The sequence below is a fragment of the Cuculus canorus genome, chromosome 1 (assembly GCF_017976375.1).
Source record: "Cuculus canorus isolate bCucCan1 chromosome 1, bCucCan1.pri, whole genome shotgun sequence".
Lineage (NCBI taxonomy): Eukaryota > Metazoa > Chordata > Aves > Cuculiformes > Cuculidae > Cuculus > Cuculus canorus.
In genome coordinates this window covers 21,295,224-21,308,252 of record NC_071401.1, presented here as the reverse complement: position 1 = coordinate 21,308,252, position 13,029 = coordinate 21,295,224, and the positions used below count along the sequence as shown (strand labels likewise).

At 43.8% G+C, this 13,029-nt stretch overlaps 1 protein-coding gene across 2 annotated transcripts; it reads left to right on the top strand.

Annotated features, from left to right (window-relative positions):
• Positions 1 to 246: 246 nt before the first annotated feature.
• On the top strand, positions 247 to 8,856 carry RNF6 (ring finger protein 6). Of its 2 annotated transcripts, none has more exons than XM_054055820.1 (4): positions 247 to 372; positions 3,893 to 4,099; positions 4,712 to 4,819; positions 6,036 to 8,856. In XM_054055820.1, the coding sequence occupies exons 2-4, from the start codon at positions 3,910 to 3,912 to the stop codon at positions 7,748 to 7,750; spliced, it is 2,013 nt and encodes a 670-aa protein (XP_053911795.1). In that variant the 5' UTR covers positions 247 to 372; positions 3,893 to 3,909; the 3' UTR covers positions 7,751 to 8,856. The 2 variants fall into 2 exon arrangements, with proteins under 2 accessions (XP_053911795.1, XP_053911789.1); XM_054055814.1 differs by lacking the exon at positions 247 to 372 and adding an exon at positions 1,206 to 2,536.
• Positions 8,857 to 13,029: the final 4,173 nt, after the last annotated feature.

Genomic DNA, 13,029 nt, shown 5'->3' with positions numbered 1-13,029 from the left:
TCTCTCTCAGCCGCTCCTCGTAAGACTTGTTCTCCAGCCCCTTCACCAGCTTCGTCGCTCTTCTCTGGACACACTCCAGAGCCTCAACACCCTTCTTGAAGCGAAGGGCCCAGTTTTCGATGCTGTTGCTACCGCAGACACCGAGCCTTCCCCGCAGCTAAAGGCCTCAGCAGCTCCGCCCCCAGGGGGCCGGACCCGGGAGGGCCGGAGGGCGGGGACACCGCCAACACCAACCCAGAACGGGGCGGGGCGGACGCAGCGCGCATGCGCGGGAGGGGCGGTGCTCGCCGCGCCCGGAACCTCTCTGCTCGCGGCCGCCGCAGCCGCCCGGGCCGCAATCGGGGCTGGAGCGCGGCGCCCGCACGCTCAGGGGTTGGTTTCGTTACGGCAGCCACAGGGAGGGAGCGGGGGGTGCGTGCGGAGACGGGCGTTCGGCGTGCTGCCCCGGGGCGGCGGGGCCCGGTGGGAGGAGTCCGCTCGGCTGCCGTTGGCCCGCGGTCGCCAGCGAGGCCGGCGGTTGAGCGGGCTCCGTGTCGGTCGCTGTGTCCCCGGCCCGGCTCAGCCCGCGGCCTCTGTGCCCCCCCGCCCTGCTCTCCGTGACCCGGGAAAGGGCGCAGGGCTGGTCGCGGGCCCCCCGCCCGCTCTCTGTGCTCCGGGGAAGGGCGCGGGGCCGGTCGCTGCCCCCCCCCAGCATTCTGTGCCCCGGGGAAGGGCGCGGGGCCGGTTCCCCCTCCCCCCGTTCTCCGTGTCCCGGGGAAGGGCGCGGGGCCGGGAGCCGTAGGCCTCGGCTGGGGCTGGAGGGCGGCCGGGGCCCAGCGCTCGGATCGCTTCGGGTGCCCCGCGGGCCGTGTCCTCGTTACCTTCTGATTCCTCCTTTGTCTGCCTTCCCTTCCCCCTCTCCTCCCTCCCGGGGCTCTGGGGGTTTCTGGGTTTGAGGCTTGGCTTTTTTTTTCTCTCTTCAAATTCGGTGAGATCATCTCGCCCGGAGGCTGCAGTGTGACAGAGATGCTAAACAGCCCTGTCGCTTAGGGAGGCTTCCTCGTCGAGACTCCGTAGTCGCCTTGCTTGCCGTCTGGGGGTAGTCTGTCAGAAAACGCATACCTAATCGAATTGGGGGTAGGAATTAATGGGAAGAGGCCAAAACCTAAAAGCACAAGGTCTATGTATCGCTCAGATGAAAGCAAACGTACGTCTTGGGCTGTAGTAACTATGAATTAAGAACCAAAGGATTTAGTTTAAGGTTGAAAATTCTAGCAAATGTAGGTAAACTGTTGGCATGTGGCACCTGTTTCTTTGCAAAGATAGGGTAATCTTGAGTAATAACTGGGTTTCAGATTCAGTTTTTTACATCTTAATAGTTTATACCCTTCAGCTTTTCAGCACTTATTTTATGTGCCAAAGTATTTCGTTTTGATGCAGTTAATACTCTTCAACTGTCACAACTCTGAAACATTTTCAGTGCCAAAGTACTTAGTTTTGGTGCTGTTTGATAAATATGGATAGCAGTTGTCATCCATGCAGTTATGTTAAACAAATGGGACAACGGAGCACTTCACACTTCTTACTGTTTCTAAGTGAGTCATTTTAAAGAGTGTGACTAATCATCCTGCCATACAGTTGTCAACAGAATAGAAAAAAATTCTCTGCCACCCACAAAATCTGAAGACGAGATTTCCAGATTTTCTGGGGATGAGAAATGAAAAGTAAAGAACCTCTCTTTTGAAGAACAGTTTAAATTTAGATCAAAGGGAACTACATGCAGTGGACTTTTTATCTTAAGAATTTATGTAATTTTTTCTGTGCAGCAATGAGGTGATATATCTGGAAATTAAGTTAACTTATTGTGGTCATTGTTGGGCAAGTAGTGGTATGGTAATTATTTTAAAGCTTTCATCTAAATAGCAAACTTATGTGAATCTAAATTAATTTAATCTGTCTTATTTCCACTCCCGGCTTTGTCTTAAGTTTTAAGTCAACTGTGACAAAGACATCTCAATATTCCTTGAGTATGCATTGGGTATTTTCATGATAATCAAGCGATGGGTGTCATCAAGGTGATAATAGTGCAAACTGTGTGTCAAAAGGGGAGGAATTGTGTTTGTTTTGATCAAACCAGGGAAGTAAGACAAAGATCTGGCTAAGAAATTTGTGTTTCGAAATGTGATATGAGAAGTGCCTGATTGGAATCTGGTTCTTGTGGGAAATGGAAGTTGATGATTACCTACAATTTAGGAGACTGAGCCCAGAGCACCACAGTAAATTTACAACTCCCGCAGGTATTATGGGCATAGAAAATGCCTCGAAGGGGGAATATTCAGGTTTGATTTCTTTACAGTTACTTGAGTTAAAGAGCTGGGAGGGAAATATTAAATACATTGAAACGCAGTATTTGACATGGGAGGCACATGAATGAGAAAGTTGAGAAAGGCTCTTTAAAAGTGCAGTTACATGTGTGGAGGGAAGAAGTAGCATATGGGGTGGAAAATGAGGAGACCAAGGATGCATCAGAATGGATCCCACAAAGAACATAAGAAAGGTATATTAAATGTATGCCAGCTTCTGCTGTAGGCAAATACATTTACTGATTATTTGTGCCTGTTGACAGCATTGATAAAGATTTACTCTTTATTGAATGTTTGTCTAATGGTTGGGTTTGTCTGTGTGTTGTCTCATCACCTTTCTGCAAAAACTAATTACTGATTAAGAATGTGCTGAGAATGCTGTTCTGTGCTTTCCCTGTGATTAATACTTGAAGTGACTTAGGTGAAGTGACCAAAAAAAATAGTGTTTACCCCATAACTTGCTTTTCACACGTAAGCAGAATGATGGTGTGTTGGGCCTGGTGGTTTCCTCCAGAGAAGTGGTCTGTTGTGTCAGGTGTCTGCCTCAGCGGGTATCACAGGTGGCTCTTGCTGATCGGGAGGCCTCATTGAAAGGATGGCACTTTGCTTTCTCTTCTTTCAAACTGAACGTTGAAGAACAGGTCCTCTTTAGGAAATAGAGAAGCTGGGGAGTGGTCTGAGAGCTGATTGTCCCAGGATTGAGTCCTAACCAGAGGGAGAGCTGGTAATGGCACAGAAATCAACGGAGGTGATGCCTCTTTCTGGTACTGGAAGGTTATTCATGCCTTCCAAGTGTGGCCCCACTGGTTAAATGTTTGAGAAATACTGCAGAACTATGGGTAAGGTATAGCCCTTTCTCTTTTACACCAGTTTCCTGGAGATGAGTATCCTTTTGTTAGCTAATCCTTGGGTTAGAGATCACAAGGAAAATATACCAGTAATGTAAGAATATCAAAAGAGTTGGTTCTCTCAAAAATGTACTCGTAGATTTTGTACTCTGTGAGGGGTAGTACTGACTGAGATAGTAAAGTAGTCTTACCTGCTTATCCGTAAAGGTTTCAAGTGGAAGATAGTCTTCTCTAGAGCAGTAGATGTAGCTGTCAGAAGTCTGCTCTGGGTAATTGCAGTCCAATAATTACAGAACAATGTTTTCAGTGACATTTTATCTTTTAAAATATTCTATGCTGTTGTTGTATTTTACTTGAGAGAATGGAGAAGGATCTTATTTATTCCTCTAACTTTGCAGAATATCCTTATTTAGCTAAAAAAAATAATAATTGTCATTGTCATTTTATTTTAACATTTCTGTAGTAGTGGGTGTGTCCTTTCAGTGAGCAAAGGGGATTTAGCTATTTTTGAGCAAGCTAACAGCAAAATACTTGAATAATGCACTACACTGTTGACTTGGCAAGTAACATGGGGCTTGGTTCATCTTAGTAATCTTAGCTATAAATAAGAAAATTTCATTGAAAATTTTGGAACTTTTTACTGTGAATTAGGTAAAGTCCTAGTGTAATTACTGTATAGTCTAATCTGCTGGTTTTGTTTAGGGCAGCCTGGCACTAGCATGGATCGCTCTCGGCACTGTGCAGGGAGTGGCAATGAGCAGACGTCTTCACAAGAGCACAGTCGTGAAGACGAGAGACAACGGCAGCTGGAGCGCCTCAGCAGGGAGGAGGCCTATTACCAGTTCATTAATGAACTCAATGAAGAAGACTATAGGTTAATGAGAGACCGCAACCTGCTCGGCACTCCAGGTAAGATGTGAATACCTTCAGTAGAGAAGATACAAGGTGAAACACATTACCGCAGTCAGGGACCACCGGTGGTTGTGTGACTCGAGTAGCCTGAGGCCTGCAATTTTGCAGAAAGGGGGAGGAAAAAAAAACCCAACAAACCCCTCAATTCCACTTCAAAATTAAAGATACTCAGTAAAAATTAACAATTGAAGTGGATAGTACAGCTGGACTAAAAATATAACTTCTTCAAATGCACCATCTCCTTATACAGGTAATATCCAAACCCAAATAATTAACACCTGGTACACTGAAGTGTATCTGCTGGTATGTGGCAATTTTGGGGGCCTCTGAGTCGTTGCTGGAAGTAGCTCTTGAGTTTTTGCTGAAAGTTGGCATGCTCTTGACACACACTCAGTGGGGGGTTTTTTTCCTCCCTCTATGTGACCTGTTTCCACTGTGTCCCTGCATTACGATCTCACACTAGCGCTGGGTTTTTTTCAGTTTTATTAATGTTTCCTTTTTTCTGAAGATTATCCTTCAAGATAGGAAATACTGTTATTTCTACGTGGCTTAGTCAAGACATTACTAATGTCTTACCTAGCAGCATTATCAAGATGTGAATTATTTCAGGGGAGATTACAGCAGAAGAGTTGCATCAGCGCTTGGAGGGAGCTAAGGAGCGTCTGGCATCGCAGGGTGATCTGGATAACAGAGAAGGTGAAGGTAGAACTGTTGGAGGTAAACATTCTTCATTCGTATACAGACAGATGCAGAGTATGTGATGCATAAATATTGTTCTGTAGAGATAATTAAGAGAAATGCTGGTGGATTTCAGTACCAGCCATTTCAAGTCTTGTTTTTCTATTGTGCCTCTCTGGGATGTTTTCAAAGTAAAAAATATTTCCTAATAAAAAACCCAAACTTGAAATACTTCACAAAAACTGATGTATGTCAACCAGAAATTACTTTTTTCTCTTTGCCTGGTTGCCCTTTGTTACTAAACGTAATTGCATAAAAATTATTTTCATTCTAATTCTTAAAAGATTTTAGCATGTATTAGATAAGCTGAAGCAGGAAAGAAGTTAGTTTGGAAAAGGTTAATCTCTCCACTGTATGTTCTTTTGTTGTTTCATTTCTGTTTCTTTTAATGGATTGAGGCTTGTATGATGTGCATTGTCTCTCTTCTCCAGCAGTAGTGGCTTAATCATTTAATCTGTTGTAGTCAGGTTTAGGAGAGAAATAGGCAACTCTGGGATAGAAACAAAGGCATCGGGTTTCACAAAAGTAGGGAGATGGAGTAGGGAGAGCTTCATCAGATCCCTTCAAGGGAAAACCTTCACTATAGTCATGACAGTTGGCTTTCTTTCATGCACGTAGTTAACACTAACTACAACGCTTGTCTGTTACTGAGCTTGTAGCTGAAGGAGATTTGGGAATGGAGCTGTGGATGTTGTAGTAGAAAAAGAGTATATTTGCACAAAATGAGAAAAATCTGCTGAAACCATGCTCATTTATTCCACTGCTTATAAAAAATAATTCTTAAAATGGTTTCCAAAAGACGACCAACTCTGTTACACTTTTTCTTGCTTTGTCAGAAGTAGCTGACTAGGATACTCTCAAATTGATAGCTTCAGCAAGGGATAGATATTGGACAAATACAACTCACTTCGGATTGCCTAAATCTGTACCCTTTCTCAGAAGAGTCTACGTGGGCATATTAATTTATCTGCGTATATGCTGGTGAGGCAAAAATTCTAGGTTGAACTGATGAGTTTCACTGATGTTTTTACATAAAGCGTATTTTCAGCAAAATTACGTTGGCACAGCAATGTAGCTGTCCTGCTACGGTGACATTTCTCAAGTCAAAGCCCCGCAAGCACAGAGGATTTGGAGTGCCTAGTAGCATGCTGAGTGTACAGTTGTATGAATGTTTGCAATTCTTTGTTTCTCTCAGATTCTGATGTTCTTGGAGAAAACTCCAATGGTGACTCTTTGCTGGAATGGCTGAATACGTTTCGTCGCACAGGAAATGCCACTCGCAGTGGACAGAGTGGGAACCAAACCTGGAGAGCTGTGAGTCGAACAAATCCAAATAGTGGGGAGTTTCGGTTTAGTCTTGAAATCAACATAAATCATGAGCATAATAGTTTTGAAACTGCTGGTGAGGAGAATGTGGGTATAGATAGTAGCAGAATGCATTCAGAAAGAAGGCATCAAAGACCTGTTAGTCCATTAGCCCCACGAACAAGGAGCAGGACCGCGAGAGAGGCAAACAGTGAGGCTTCAAGCACTGCAAGGACAAGGTCGGTAAGAAGTTCTGTGGCACAAAGCTCTGAAGCAGCTTCTCATCCAGTCTCAGGGAGACTCAGGAGTAGAACAAGGGAGGTGACGGGTCCTTCCCGAATAACTACTGCACGTAATAATTCTGCAGCTACTGGTGAGCAGAGAGAAATGCCAGAAAGGGGTACTTCTACAGGAGTCACAAGAGGTAGAGCTAGAACTAACATTCGGATGAATACAAACCAAAGACTAGAAATTCTACGCTTGAGGTCTACTTTAAGTAGTCGAAGCCGCTCTCCGCTGCAAAGGCAAGGTGACACTGCTCATTTTGAGGAACGTGGGCAGAGGCAGGATAGAAATGCCCAGCAAGTCAACAGGAGCAGAAGACAAACAGCTCAGCCTTCTCCACAGCCTGCTGAAGAACAAGCAAGAGGTAACACTCAGGGTCCTCAGCTTTCCAGTGTAGACCCATCCTTGGGAGTAACTTTGGAAGAAGAGGAATCTAGTAGGCCAGTAGCTTCTGTTAGAAGGCATCCAACGATTACATTAGATCTTCAGGTGAGAAGAATTCGTCCTGGAGAAAACAGAGATCGGGACAGTATTGCCAGTAGAACTCGTTCTAGAGTCGGAATGGCAGAAAACACAGTTACCTTTGAAAGTGACAGTGGGGGATTTCGGCGTACGATATCACGATCAGAACGTGCGGGTATTCGAACCTACGTTAGCACCATACGGATACCTCTCCGTCGGATTTCAGAAACTGGGCTTGGTGAACCTTCATCAGTGGCTCTACGCTCAATCCTTAGACAAATCATGACAGGCTTTGGAGAACTGAGTTCTTTAATGGAAACTGAATCAAACTCAGAAGCGCAAAGAGATGGTCATCACTTACCAGATGTACAGTCAGAGCAGAATAACTTGAGTTCAGCAAACAATAGCAGTGATCCAAGTGGGATTTCACCTAGAAATGGGCATTCAGTAGAAGGCAGCAGGGAAACAAATGGACAGATTCGCAATAATGAAAACCAAGATAACAGGCAATCTCAAGATGCGAACAACCTAGTGGAAAATGGAACACTGCCTATACTTCGACTTGCCCACTTCTTCTTGCTGAATGAAGATGATGATGACGATCGTTTAAGAGGTTTAACCAAAGAGCAGATTGACAATCTTTCTACCCGGAACTATGGGGATATTCACACTGAAAATGAAATAAGTAAAACGTGTAGTGTTTGCATTAATGAATACGTAACAGGGAATAAGCTAAGGCAGTTACCTTGTATGCATGAGTTTCATATTCATTGTATTGATCGATGGCTTTCTGAAAACTCCACTTGCCCAATTTGTCGGCAGCCTGTATTGGGGTCTAATGCCACTGACAATGGCTAGGGTTGTTTGTACTGCTCGGTACTCGAGGATTTGCTCTGTTTATGATGAGCCAGTTGGAATGACTTGACTTGCATAGGGGTCCATTTGTGTGGGGAGTTTTATTAAAATTCTTTAAAAATAATAGAAAACTTGTCTAAATCTAGCAATGTAAATACTATTTTTCTCCAAGTGCAGATCTAGGAGTACACATAGAACCAAATGATATCAGTAAAGTTTATATTTTTTTAGGTAATTTTGTTATGCTAAGCACTTTTGTAAATACATAAATGCAGTAGTTAATCAGTCCTGCTTAATGTATGTTTTTTTAACAGTGTAGACTCTATTTAGATTACAAATTGTTTCACACAGATCCACCACTGTGTTGGAAAAATTGGTGTCTAAATAGCCATTCATTAGCTTTTTGTTCTAAGAACAATTTCTTTTACAGATAATTTCTTGCTGGACATATTTGCTAAAGATATTTAAGTTACTTGAAGTGCTCATTTTAATAGACAGTATATTTTTTTTAACATTGAAATATCCTTTTCAAAAACTTGCCAATTTGGTTCTATTTAAAAAATTTTATGGCAATTTTTGCATGTGGTTTTACACAATGCTTAACGCTGATGAGTTCATATTCAAAAGTGGATGGGTTAGTGACATTATGAATTGTACATAGTTAAATGCTGTCTTTGACAATCTCCGTCTTTTCAACGCAGACAGCAGTTGAATCAATTATAACTCCAAGAGAGCGTGTCTTAATGAACATGGCATTTGCTCAGAGAATAAATGAGCACCAAGGAAGCGTTTTCGCTCTTCCAAATTACTCAGTTGATATTCATGGGGGTTTAACTGCTTTAGTTTAAAGAGAGAAATATTTCCTTGACCATTGTTGTCTACGAAATGCATGATTTGTGCACCCTACTCAGAAAAACAAAACAAAGGCTTGAAGTGTTTTTGTACAGAAGTTCAAGGTACACATAGGATATTAGTCCTCTTAAAACACGTCTGAGGACCAAGTGGTTACAGACACTAAAAAGGACAAAATAAGCTTCCCTTAAAATCCCCAGATTACTGTATGGTTAGATATTAAACTTTATACCAATAACTTATAAAGAAATAAAGTTGCGAATAAAATAATACAGGCTGTGTGTGAGTTACTGTTGAGCTATAACCTGTAGACTGGTAAGAAGGCTTATCATTCATGATGTTCGGTCTCTGTTTTCACTTGATTCTTTCCCTACTTTCCCCCAGCTGTGTACTTGTGTTTCCACAATGTATGTTAGCTGTTGTGGGAGATAAATCATAGTATCTTAATATAGTTTGGGTTGGAAGGGACCTTAAAGATCATCTAGTTCCAACCCCCCTGCCACGGGCAGGGACACCTCCCACTAGATCAGACTGCCCAAGGCCCCATCCAACCTGGCCTTGGATACCTCCAGGGATGGGGCAGCCACCACCTCCTGGGGCAACCTGTGCCAGTGTCTCACCACTGTCATAGTGAAGAAATTCTTCCTAATGTCCAGTCTAAATCTGCCCCTCTCCAGCTTATACCTGTTCCCTCTTGTCCTATCCTCACAAGCCCTTACTAATAACTCCTCTCCAGCTTTCTTGTAGTCCCCTTCAGGTACTGGAAGGTCGCTATAAGATCTCCTCTGAGCCTTTTCCAGGCTGAACAGGCCCAACTCTCTCAGCCTGTCCTTGTAAGGGAGGTGCTCCAGCCCTTTGATCATCTTTGTAGCCCTCCTCTGGACCTGTTCCAACAGCTCCATTTCCTTCTTGCATTGAGGATTCCAGAACTGGACACAGTATTCCAGATGAGGTCTCACAAGAGAGGAATAGAGGGGCAGAGTCCCCTTCCTCGCCCTGCTAGCCACACTTCTTTTGATGCAGCCTTCTGGGCTGTGAGCGCATATTGCTGGCTCATGTCAAGCTTCTCATCGACCAGCACCCCCAAATCCTTCTCTACAGGGCTGCTCTCAAGCACGTCATCCCCTATTGTGTACAGAAAATGAGGATTGCCCTGACCCAGATGCAGGGCCTTACACTTGGCCTTGTTGAACCTCATGAGGTTCTCAGAGGCCCACTTCTCCAGTCTGTCCAGGTCCCTCTAGATGACATCCCATCCTTCCAGTGTGGCAACTACACCACTCAGCTTGGTGTCGTGCAAGATAAAGCGCTCTCAGGACTTCTGGAAATAAGCCGAATGTTAGAAAGCTCATCTGAGCAATGTGCATCTCATTCCTTAAAGAAGGGCATATGCTTATGTGTATATATTCTGAACGGTAGAAAGAATACTTTAAACAAAGAAGTCCTACTGATTTTCGCTGCCTACCAATGGCCTTTATAAATGCGCTTCTGTGCTGGGTGTTTCAGTTAAAACATCTGCTCATTGCATCCTCGAAGGGAAGCTATAAAATCCTATTTTAAGCTCTTGGATGTCTACTTCAGTTTTGCAAGTGGAAAACTTGGGTTAGAAGTTCCACAGAAGTGCTTTTTATTTCTAAAAATAGTTCTAAGAAGTTCCCTTAGGTAAGTTTAAGGATATGATTAAGATCTCTTAGAATGTGACTGCCAATTATTGCAAACACTGTTGACACCTTTCATGAGTGCCTCCTTAGCCATATTAGAAAGAGAGGAGATTTAAATGTGATTATCAGAACTAGCTTTTCTTTTTTACACTATTTTTTTTGTTTCTTCTATTAGCTCTTGATGCTCACAGCGTCTAAATACATGGGTGCCTTCTGCTACTTCCTTGCCCCCTTATATTTGAAAGCTGCCTAACTGAAGTACCACATTTGTAGAAACCTGCCTATAGCTCACCCTTGCCTTGCTGGTTGGTTCTTCCAAGGTCAGTTTTAACTTCAGTCCTCACTGCAGAGGAGATTTTTTTTCCTTTGTAATGCGTTTTTAACTATCTAGTTAGAGGTAGAGGGAGATCACATGTGTCTTCTTTCATTCAAATGGGGTTTTGCTGTGTAACCATAAGCAAAATTTTGTACAGAATCTCATAAGACAAGGTACTTGTTAGTGAGCTCCTGAGGGCGAATTTCCAAAAGTACAGTGAGAGCTTTCCATAGAAATCAAAGGCTATTGGACAGGAAATGTGTGTTCACCTGTGTTATGTTCCTGTCCTGCTGTATGTGAATTATCAAGTATTTACTCTGCACTAGAAGGCCATGTTGTTTGTTCCTCAGCTTTCCTAGCCAGTTGTGTTGATGGGACCAATTAAATTTCAGTGGTTCAGTTTCTTATGGATGTCTGTTACCCGTGTTCTGTGACATTCCTTCACTTCTACACATGCACACAGATACTGTTTTACCCTGTCCATGACGTGGGCTTTCATGTTCTAACAGTCATACCTGTGTTCAAGAGCTTTGTTGACTTATTCTTTGTGCACTTCCTATTGCTTCTCAAGTCCATCTGTGGTGTTGATCTCTGCAGCTGCCCATTGCAGCATTACACAGTTTGTCTTTTGTGAGAATTACTTTTTTTTCACTTGCTTTCTACTATCTTAAGGCTCATAGGTCTCGTACTGCAAAAAGCAATGTCACAATAAATAACTCCCCATTCCCTTTCTTAGTGACTGAGCCCATTCTCCAAGGCTTTAATTTAGCTTTAATTTAGTTATTTTCAGCTCCCAGTTAGGAGCTTTCCCTGGGAGGAATTTTCAGCTTGTTCAAACAACTCCCATTAAGCGCATTTTTCTCCCTTTCTAAAGTAACATTTCAGCTGCTGTGGAACTGCATTTGTCACCCTTGCTGAGCTCGACTTCATGAGTATCTTCTCTATTCCTGGCTAACTATGGCTTGTGCTGAAGGCAGAGGGAACTAGATACTTCCCAGCCAGGTCTGTGTGTCAGAGGGACACTCCTCCGGTTAGGATATTAATCTTATCACCATAGTCTGTACAAGAAACCTCAAAAATAATTTTGGCCTCTCCTGTACTTACTGTTCCAATACGTCTGATGTGGAAGCTGTAACCCATAGTTGCCAATAGGTCCAGATGCTCACTTTTCTTGCACCATTTCCAATGCCAGCTGTTGCAATGAGGAAGTCATGTGTCAGACTGATTCTGCACTTCTCAGGCTTGCGATTTAAAGTGTTAGTAATGATTTGCTCATCTATGCAATTCCTGCTTGGCAATTAATGTGAAGTTAAATCTTAACTGCTATAAAAAGGTATACTAGAAAGTATTTGTTACAGTATATTTGTTTACCTGGCCTGCAGTGGAAAGCTGCCTGCCCAGAGAAAGTGTTTCATGGTGCTGAGTTCTGGCTATTCCCAGCTGTGCTGGGATTGTAGCCTAGCCTGGATCAAACTCTTCACCCTGTTTGTATGATAGAGAGACAAGAAGATCATAAGGACCTAGGGGCAATGAGCTGCCGCTGACACCTGCAGAAGTGCATTGGGAGGTTGCCCAGGGAAGTCGTGGCTGCCCCATCCCTGGAGGTGTTCAAGGTTGGATGGGGCCTTGGGCAGCCTGAACAAGTGGGATGTCCCTGCCCATGGCGGGGGAGTTGGAACTATATGATCTTTAAGGTCCCTTCCAGCCCTAAGTATTCTATGATTCTGTGAGGTGGGCTGCTTTAAGGAGCATCTTGGAGGCTTCTTTGCCTCTGTAAATAGCAATGGGATGTGCATGTCCACTCATGTAATACGTGGGTCCTAAGAAAGAAAACAGAGACTTGTTTAACCAGTGAGGTGGAAGTGGGTGCTCAGAGAAGCTAGCACCATGTAGTAGTAAACAGACAGATGAGGCAATTGGAGTTTTATTTTTCATAATTGCCTTTAATCTGGAAAAGCCAGAACCTGCCTTTCCCACAAGAAGCTTTGGGGTTTTGCGTCTTTTCAGCTCAAGCCGCTATTGCTCAGTTTGTCTACAGAGCAGAAAGCGTAAGTGTAATACGGATGAGTATTTTTATGGTTGGCTTTCCTCCAGCAAGTGCAAGTTACAGCAGCAGTGGGGGTGCACAGCCAGACTCCAGCAAGTCCTTACACTTCCTGCTGATGAACAAGTGATGTCTTGCCTATGTCACCACTCCCTCCTGGTTCTACATCTTCACTGCAGCCAGTGTCAGCGTGACTAGAGCAGGGGAAGGTAGGTGCACCTCTGCATGTGATAGGAGCTGTTTAATCTGCTGAGCAGACAGTTCAGCTGTTACCACTTCAAAATGAAGCGGCACTTGGCAGCAGGAGCAGCGGGAGCTCTGGCAGTGTTGGGATACCAGCTCCCAGCAGTGCACAAGGTAGAAGATGATTTTCCTCGGCTGCACAGACAGGTGTCTGTCTGGCCAGAGT